At 31.1% G+C, this 10,087-nt stretch overlaps 1 protein-coding gene across 1 annotated transcript; it reads right to left on the bottom strand.

Moving 5' to 3' along the window:
• Nucleotides 1-2,509: 2,509 nt before the first annotated feature.
• Nucleotides 2,510-8,788, bottom strand: LOC129915646 (transmembrane protein 192). Its single transcript, XM_055995291.1, has 6 exons — nucleotides 8,561-8,788; nucleotides 8,333-8,488; nucleotides 3,348-3,480; nucleotides 3,009-3,285; nucleotides 2,831-2,955; nucleotides 2,510-2,761 (listed from the first exon to the last, which is right to left on the bottom strand). Exons 2-6 carry the CDS (start codon nucleotides 8,467-8,469, stop codon nucleotides 2,666-2,668), a joined length of 768 nt encoding a protein of 255 aa, XP_055851266.1. The 5' UTR covers nucleotides 8,470-8,488; nucleotides 8,561-8,788; the 3' UTR covers nucleotides 2,510-2,665.
• Between the last annotated feature and the right edge of the window lie 1,299 nt (nucleotides 8,789-10,087).

The raw sequence follows: 10,087 nt of genomic DNA, 5'->3' as shown, positions 1-10,087 counted from the left end.
TATTTATTTTTTTTTTTCTTTTATTACTTACTATACATTTATACTTTTGTAATACATAATGTTTTATTTGTGCAACAATTTGTATTTGTCTTAATATTTTATGGTTAGATATTTGCCAAAATTTATTTGTAAAAATTTAAATGTTTATTTGTTTTGTTATTGCAAATGTTTGGTTATGTTTATCTTTTAAATTCAAATTATTAATTTTTATTTTTTTAATTTTTCAAATTGTTTTGTTTAAAATTTCTCGACATTAATTTTTATTATAGTTATTACGAAAACAAGCAAATATAATTTGATATAACAACGATATTAGGAAATGAAAATAAACAAAAAAAAAGTAAATTTTAACATAAAAAAGTAAAAATCCAGATTCAGATTTTATGTATGTATGTATGTGTTTATCATATATTCATGTATGTATGTTATAAAAAAAAACTCAAACAAAAGAGTTCGATAAGAAAATGAAACATTCAAACAAAATTAATGCTTTATGAAAATAAAACAAAAAATGATAAATAAAAGGAAACCGTAGATAATAGATATACAATAAAAAAAATTTTTGTTTTATTTATTTATGGTTTTTTAAAGATAACATTTCAGTGATCAAGGGTTCAATGGATTTCTTTGGTTAATTCTCTATTATCGACGACATGTGGGGTTCGCCAGATTTGGTAAATTTAAATTAATGCGTATATAGGAATTAAAGTAAAGAAACCCGTACTAATCCACAATCCTGTTACAAATCAGATTCATGTTAAGATCATTTATAGACAAGGCAATTAATCAAGTATGTAAACTCAAGAAAATTTATTTACACCAGTAAGTTTTTGTGAGTCTAACTTAATTTCTATCGCTTTTCGCCAGATATCATAATTAGTATTAATTACATTTCCAATGTATTAAGGTCAAAGTACTGTCAAAGGAGTATAATAAGAATTAGCATGTTTCGTTTGGTCAAATTGAAATCAACAGCGATTGATCATTGCGTCTCTGCTTCAATTTAAAGAAAACTGCTCTATGCAAACCGACTTGTGGTGAGTGGTTTCGACGATTTAAAAGCAGTGATTTTGATATGAAATACAAAGAACGGTCAGACCAGCCCAAAAAGTTTGAAGATGAAGAAAAGAAGAAGATGAAATACATGTAGCAACTTGGTAAAAAACTATTTGAAAAAAAGCGTCTGGGAATTTATAGCCCGGAATTTACATCTTCTGACTACCATTTGTTTCCTTCGATAACACGACTTAAAATATAATGGAGAGTGAAGGAATTGGGCTTAAAGTTACGAAAACATCTCCGTAAATGGTTTGACCTCCAATTTAATTATTTGTGTAACAAAGAATTTTTAGAAAAAAAAAATGAAAATTGTTTTTTTTTTTTTGTAATTAAAAAAAAAAATTAAGAAAAAAACAGAGTTACAATAAAATCCAATGGTCCCTTAAAAAAAATGTGTGATTTTTTCTTTATTTTAAAATTAGAGATACTAGAACGTTTTTGTAAACAAAATTTCATTGAAATCGGTCGTGTCGCTTGCGAGAAAGTCAGACATCAAGAAAACGATTCTATGTCAAGAATTACCGTCGCTAGAAATATCCCAAATAATAAAACACCTGAAAGATATGAACCTGTAGACCGAGTTGTAAGAAGTAAATTGCAGCTTAATTGGGGGCAAAATAGACCTAAAAGCTCACAGTGCAACTTCCCCCGACATTCATTCATGACAAGTACAAGTAAATCGGTCCAATTTTTTTATTTTAAAAGTACGACATGCTACATTACATGTTTTTAACGTCATAGAAGACCTTAGTCGAAGTAGTTGATACAAACCTGCAACCAAACAACCTGTTTCTGTTTTTTCAGGCACCTTACGTAGTAGATACCGCAGATTTTTGTCTTCTGTATGCCTTCTCCATTTCATCGCAGTTTTTTTTATCTATCCGGGGTATCCACTAATAATCAGCTGGACGTGGCCTGTTTAAGGTCCGGACATTCAATTTGTTTTTCTCCTTATGAATGGAACGTTTTCGCATGTGCGAAAGATTTGCTTCATGGACTGAAGTAAATCTTTCGCACACGCTAAAACTTTTGTTTGCTTATGCGATACAGATAATCACCCTAGGATCTCGAACAACTTGGTGTTCAAAATTGGATAAGTTTTTTTAAAGATCGTCTGGAAGCTGGCATATTGTGCATTTTAGCTCCATCAAATGTGAGGAATATATTCAATATACTGATTTAGACATTTTCGTCTATTGCTAACATTTCCCGCGTTCAACGCAAACAACTTGAACTGAAGTTCTAAAGCTTAAGAGGCTCTGATTGGCTACTTTTTACCAATAAGAACCTCTAAACATTCAGAACTTTAGTTCAGTTGGTCTGCGTTGAACGTTTGGATTATGTCCATTTTTTTATCACGTCACTTTTTATTTATTTACAGAAAAATAATTAAAGCAAATAAAAGATTTTTTTAATAAAAATATTTTGTATTTATTTATTTAGCAAATTGTAAAATAAGTAAAGTAAAACTTATATGTATTATGTAATTATTTACGAGTACAAATCCAATAGAATATTTGTTTAACGTTATAATCACGTTATGGAGGACCATCAATTAGTTATTCAACAACCAAATAATTTTATTGTCTTATCATTTACCACTCGTTTAATTTAAATGAACAGTTCGAACTTGGGCATTCAATTGCATAAGCTTCTGATTGAGCTTTAAGTTGTGATCCTTAAGGAAGTTAATAAGATCGGCCTATAAATAAAAAAAAAAAAATACAAAAATGTAAGCATGTATTTTATATTAAAACAAAAATCAACGTACTTGTTTTTCTAGTAACTCAGCTGCATTATTTCTCGATTGAAGAAGACCTAAAGAACCTTCAGTACAGATCGTTCCGGTAAGTGCGTCAGGTGGATGACCACTTTTATTGAATTTTCTTACTCGAACTAGATTTAAGTATGAAATAATATTTGTTGAATTTGTAACCAGAAAAGCTTACCAATATAACTTCCGTTAATGCACCCAAGAACCATCGTTTCTAGAATATTAAATGTGGTTATGTAAGAAATCGGCGAAAGGAATCCTTCAGCACAATGTTCAGCAAAATGATCACCGTAGTAGTGTTGCATTAGTGCTTGCACGGCTAGAATAGTTGTATTCCAAAGAGAAACCACATGTAGAGGTACTCCTTTATGCATAGCAGTAGTACGATGAAAATCGTGATAGCCATTCAAGCGTAGTTCCTCATGTTGGTGTTTGACAAAGTGGTCGAAGAGCTATAGGAGAAAATGCTTTTTACTATTAAAACCTACATATTATATCAAAAAAAAGAACTTACATAAGTTAGAACCCAGAATACGGCCCGTAAATATAGCATTGTGAAATAGGCCTGACATCTTTTTTCTGGTGGTGAGCCAGCCGCAAGCAGCACTCCGGTAAAAGAAATCGCAGTTGAAATAAGCAGATGAATGCTGACGAATGAAAATTAAATTAAAAAAATATCAATTTTTAATGATTGAAGAGGGTTCGGTGAACAAAAATGCGGCCGCTCTAGTCGGCTCTTAAATTGAAAATTTAAAAAGAAACTTACGAAAACTAGGAAATGTCTAAATTTTTGCCAATATTGTGAAGCATCATTGTTAACATTCACCCATTTTTAAACAATAAAAGCTTTATACTTTTTTAAGGAAGTAGTATGACATACTACTTTTTACTTGCGATAGGTACTATAGGGCAAGTTTAGAATTCGTTAAAAAATCGACTCTAGCTAACAATCAGAATTACGATGATAGAGAATGCAAAAAAGTCGGTCTCGCAATTCTGTCTGTTTGTCTGTCTCTATCTCGAACTTCAGCCTAAACCATTTAAGGGATTTGCTACAAACTTGGTAGACGGATATTTTCCAACCCAAACTACAAACTTGGTAGTTAAGGGTTTTTAGGTCCAATATTAAAGGTTCTTGCCATTATCACCATTAGCCATTATGATTTTGATTAAAAAATAAAAATATATAAAGTATGGCCGTACTTTTGAAGTAAAAAACATATTTTTTTAACTGTTTTTTCTTGATATCTGACTTTCTCGTAAACGACCCGTACGGTTTGAATCAAAATTTTTTCACAAACATTAATATTAAGAAAATTTTTCGAAAAATCAATTTTTTGGAAAACGGTACGAGATTTTTTTTTAACTTTAAATCAAATTTTATTTCATTTTTTAACTTTTTTTTTAAATTTGTTAAAAAAACACATTTTATTAATTTAAAAAAAACTTTAGTACTCCCAAGCACTTTCAACACAAGAGCAAGTACGTGCGACCCATTCGTGCATTTTATTTGTTGCTAACTTGTTAATGGGAGTGGATATCCATACCAATGTCATACAAAAATATCAAGTTTGGGTGGGCGCTTTAGTATTTATTTTTTAGGGATGGGTGATTTTCTTTGCTTACGGCCGATTTCTTCACAGAGTCCTAGTGCTAGTACCGGTCCTAGTCCTAAAGTTAGTACTCAAATCGGTATCAACTCATTTCTTCACCCAAGTACTAGGTCCTTAAACTGTCAATTTAGGACCGAGTACTAGTTAGGACTAGGTCCTAGCTAGCCCCTCAAAATCGGCTGGTACCCAGTTATTATACCAATCGTTAGTACTCAAATCGGTACCAAGTGATTTCTTCACAAAAGTCCTAAGCCTTAGTACTGTCAAATTGGTACCGAGTATTAGTTAGGACTCGGTATTTGTTAGGACCTCGAAATCGGTAGTCTAGCGGTTAGTACTTGAAACAAAGCAATGAATTTCATGCTTTTCAAGAAATATCTTACAGATTTTTTAATTTCTTGGGTGTTATTTCCGGCTTTTTATGTTGATTTTAGTGAAATTAATGATTTTTTAAAATTCACCAAAAACACCTGAAATGAGAAATGCAATCCTAGAACGTGAAGAATGAAGAAAAGAATACTTCTGGATGAAAAAGTAACAAAAATGTATATTGAACTTTCTAAAAGTGAAAACTAAGTCAAAAAAGATGATCTTTGCGTAGGCACTCTGCATTTACATTTCTAGACGCCCGACAATGCTGAAACCATTTACGATTAAGGTTATACTTAGACTTGGAAAATAGTAGCCTACGACTACTTAAAGTATGATCTTTCGACTCCATTTTTTTGGGTGGAACAAGTTTTGAACCACAGTATCACAGACGGATGTTCGACATCAATCTTCTTGTTTCGAACACAAACTAATATGTTCGTTCCATTAACAAATTTTTTTGAAGGCTATGTGCAAGCTCGTCTACAAGTAATGTTAAAATAATGCGACTTGCACCGATGACTTCTATGAGAAACACACAAAAAAAAAAAAGAAATGCGCCTTAAAAAACTGTTATTTTTATTGAAGGATGTTGATTTACACATCTGTTACACTGTTTATGTTATTTCTTAATATTATTATTCCTGTAGGGGACTGGTGGTTCATCCTTTGCCAGCCCAGATTATTAAAGAAATCCCTCGTCATTTGCCAATTTTATTTAGATCATAACATTCTATTTTTGATTGTGAAACTTCTTGATTGAACTTAAATTTCATTTTTTTGTTGGGTCTTCTTAAAATTTATTATAATTTTTTTAATGAGAAAATCAGTGATACCATTAATTTAACGTTTTATGTCTATTTGTTTTCTTTTATTTGTTGAAATTTCAAAATAAAATAATTTCAAACATCAAAATATTGTCAAAATGACAGTTAGACCAGTTTTATACGATTAAATTCTTAGGACCGCGTTGTGAACTTAGATCAGGTCCTATAAATGTGAAGAAATGCTCAGGTACTAACTTTTCGTTAGGACCGAGTACTGGTGCTAGGACCTGGTCTAGCTAGATCGGGTACTAGGCTGACTTAGTACTCATGTGAAGAAATTGGCCGTTAGATTTGTGTCTTATTCGAAGAATATCGAATCACAGTGCAAAAAAGTTTAGCCATAAAATGCATTTGAAATTCACAAAAAACGTGAATGAAGTCTATTCACTGACCCAGTCAGCTATCTACTCTAAGGTTTTTCAGTGCGGTTTTGATGTTTGATTGTGGATTTCTTTGCTTTGGGTATGAACACAACTTTAACTTCTCTACAGAGAACAGGAATGCTCCAAGTTTACGCTCCCATAAATGAAAACTTATATAACTCCACTAACGTGTGGTTTTAAACGAAGCACTTTTTGTATTTATAAGCTCTTTATTAATATAAAAAACTGGTGTAATAGTAGTCTATTAAAAGCTTTTGGTATACCAAAATAAAATGTTTAAAAATCGCAATTTGCATTTTCGTCAACAAGGGATCTAAAAAAATGTTATTATTATGTACCTGTAAAATTTCGGAATGAAACCAGCCTTCTTGGAAGAATTTAGTTTCACTTCACTTAGTTTTTTTTTTTTAAGAAAACAACACCTTCACCGTTTTAGCTGGTTGAATGTCTTATGGTTCGATGAAACCAAGGAGAACTTGTTTGGATCCGACGAAAAATTTTATGTTAGACGTCCAAAGAACTCAGAATTCAATCTTAAGTACAATAAAGAGACAGTTAAATACTGGAGGTTGTCTAATGATCTGAGGATGCTTTTTTGCATATGGTGATGAATCAATCTTTTGAATAAAAAACAAAATGTTTGCCTATTTTTTTGTTATGCATTGACAAAAATGTGTAAATGAAAAAAAATAATTGATAGTAAAGCAATTTTAGTATAAAATTTACAGCCAATTTCTTCACATGAGTCCTAAGTCAGCCTAGTACCCGATCTAGCTAGACCAGGTCCTAGCACTAGTACTCGGTCCTAACGAAAAGTTAGTACCTGAGCATTTCTTCACATTTATAGGACCTGATCTAAATTCACAACGCAGTCCTAAGAATTAATACGTATAAAACTGGTCTAACTGTCATTTTGACAATATTTTGATGTTTTAAATATATTATTTTGATAATTCAGCAAATTAAACAAAACAAAATAGACAAAAAGCGTTTAAATTTAGTGAAATCACCATTTAGAAAATAATTTAAAAACATTTTAATGACGCTTAAGAAGACCTAACAAGAAAAAATGAAAATAAAAAAAAAAAATAAAATTCAAGTTCTATCAAGAAGTGTCAAAATTAAAAATGGGATGTCATGATCTGTTAACTACGAGGGTCGCCTGCCGGAAGAAGAATCATCTTAAGTTAGCCAATAAAAAGATAGTTTGCGTATTAGACGTTTGTACTTACAAAAATAATTTCAATAAAAATAACAGTTTTTAAAAGTGCAGTCTTTTTTTGTGTAATTATGTCTGATAGAAGTAATCGGTGAGAGTCGCGTTATTAACTATAACTTGAAGAAGTAAAAGGCGCCGACTTTTTATTAAAAACGTCTTCCCACAACTTTTTTTAATTGTTGGACAGATGGCGTTTTCCAATTGTGCATCAAAAATTAAATCCATTTTCTTCAAACAAAAATTACAAAATGCACAATTTCGACAAAAAAATAAAATGCCAAAATCAGAATAAAAATCCGGAAAAAGCAAAAAGTGAATTTAAAAGGACATCAAATCTCAAAACTGCTAATTAAATTTTCGAATGAATGCAAAAAATCCAACCAAATCAAGTTTTATCGTCGCTAGACTGTCGAATTTTAGGTTCTAACTTTTAGGACGTCCTAAGCAAAAATCGGTACCAATTTGACAGACAGTACTTGTGTGAAGAAATCACTTGGTACCGATTTGAGTACTAACGATTGGTATAATAACCAGGTACTACCTTATTTTGAGGACCTAGCTAGGACCAAGTCCTAACTAGTACTCGGTCCTAAATTGACAGTTCTAGGGCTTAGAACTTGAGTGAAGAAATGAGTTGATACCGATTTGAGTACTAACTTTAGGACTAGGACCGGTACTAGCGCTAGGACTCTGTGAAGAAATCGGCCGTTAGAGCAACCTAAGGACAACAAAATAATCTATAAGTATCTAGAATCTAGATAATCTAGCGCCTCAATCTAGACAGAATTGTTTCTACATTTCCAGCTTAAACTGTTTAACACTTTTTAGACTCGAGAAGGGTCATTTTACATTTTGAGCAGAAAAAAAAGGCAGTGCTGTTTCTAGATCTTCATATTAAATCTATATGAAAATAGAGAGAACACAAGTGCATGACCGATAAATTAAATTTTAATACCACTACTTTCTATTTAAAGCTCTTTGTTTTCCTTATCAACTGATTAGAATTTTGCATATATACAAAAATAATTGTACACAAGTACCGCCCTGAAAAAATGAATAAAAAAACTTCTTCCATCATCATAACTCACCTAAAAGCCGGTACAGTTTTCAGAGGCTTAAAGTTGGTGTCCGCGCTGGAAGTTAACACCGGATCAAGCAACTGACTACGATCTGTGGACGTCTGAGGCTGACCAGTCTCATTCCCATTTTCATTTGTATTCTCCATCTATTATTTTCGCTAGCACCTTTATGACGACGTTAAATAAAAGTCTATTTATTGAAAAATATCTAATTTTGTTGAAGTTGAAGGTACTTACCCACTGTATTTATGCTGAATTTGTTTTGATTGAAGAATTTATTCAATTATGATTTATAATTTTTTAAACTTTCCATAAGTTAAAATAAAACTTTATGCTTTTGCAATTGATTGCATGGAATTGATGAATAATATTAAAATGGTTGTGTTAAATAGAAAAAGTCAGCTGAATTAAATTCTTTTGTTTTTATTTTTATTTGGTATTTTTCAAGTGAACTGATGAAGATGATTAATGAAAAAAAAAAAATGAACTTGAGATTTGACATTTGAACAAAAAAGTCAAGAAGGTTTGTTTGTTTATTCTATATCTAAGAGTTCACTCTGAATTATAAGGTAGTGTTTACAAGGCATCTAAAGCCTAGTACAATGCTGATGCGAAACGAACATTTTTTAAAGCCTCGAAAATCATTGAACATGTTATAGCCTTTTCACACCAAACCCAAAAACGCGGTTTATGGCAAAAAGTTTTCAAAAACCTGAAAAGCGTTCACACCACAAGTTTACAGGTTTTTGTTTGACGTTTATAATGTTTTGACATCCAAATGTCAAGTTTTCAGTGGGATTTATTTATTTTTGTTGTAACAACTTGAGTAACAGCTTGAGCTCACAAAATTGATCAAATAAAATAAACTCTGACAATTTAAATACAATTTTATTTATTTGGTCGTTAAATTATGTAGTTTCATTTTAATATAGAGAGAATAATAAATTGGCCGCCTCTCAAATTCTTTAGACAAAGTTCCAACAGGAACTCCTCATCTTTGGTCCCCCACATCATTTTTTTTTTTTTGTTTTTTTTTTGTGCTATGCCATTTTCTGTAATTAATGAAAGAAATAAAAAAACGAATTTGATTTATATTATCAAAAAAAAATTAACAAACCGCATTTGTAAAACAACTAGTTATCTTTGCCTGTCAGTTCTTTTTTTATGTCTGCTGTCAGTTCTTTTTTTTTTGTGTGCTGAATTGTTGCTGAATTTCTCAAAAGGTTTGTTTGGTTATTTCGTTTGGAGTTGAATGTTTTCATTTTCAGGTTTTTGACGAGTTTAATCAAAAACTTGTGTTTTACGAAAACTTGTGGTTTATGAAAAATGTATGGAAAAACTTGTGTTTTTGATATAGGTTTTTGGGGTTTTTCGCAAAAACCGCGTTTTTGGCTTGGTGTGAAAAGGCTATTAACAAAAAAATACCATCGAATACTGTAAGTAAAAGTTATAAAATTACAATTAAAAAAATTCAAGAATAAAAACAATTAAATTCCGATGTATGGACAATTTCGTTTCAATCATACTAGGTTCTTAAAACAAATAGTTCCACTGAGGCACTTGAGAAAAATAAAAAAAAAAAAAAAATAGAAATAGAAATAGTAAACAAAAGACAGCTCGTGAAAAAAAACAATAAACGTCAAACGCGTAGCGCAACGAATCACGAATCGAAAAATCAATATGTGAGGAAATTGCTGAGCGACTGCATTCCGTTGTCGATCGGTGACTTCTATATATAAAGTTCACATTTTTGACAGCTGTCAT

The sequence above is a fragment of the Episyrphus balteatus genome, chromosome 3, assembly GCF_945859705.1.
Source record: "Episyrphus balteatus chromosome 3, idEpiBalt1.1, whole genome shotgun sequence".
Taxonomy (NCBI): Eukaryota; Metazoa; Arthropoda; class Insecta; order Diptera; family Syrphidae; genus Episyrphus; species Episyrphus balteatus.
This window is presented reverse-complemented; position numbering and strand designations above follow the sequence as displayed.

Bases quoted from the DNA above. Each gene is read 5' to 3' on its own strand.
- LOC129915646 (XM_055995291.1), bottom strand. From the start codon at position 8,469: ATGGAGAATACAAATGAAAATGGGAATGAGACTGGTCAGCCTCAGACG. The intron at 3,481-8,332 runs GTGAGTTATGAT...TTCATTCGTCAG, and splicing joins AAAACTGTACCGGCTTTTAG to CATTCATCTGCTTATTTCAA. The intron at 2,956-3,008 runs GTAAGCTTTTCT...ACTTAAATCTAG, and splicing joins CATTAACGGAAGTTATATTG to TTCGAGTAAGAAAATTCAAT.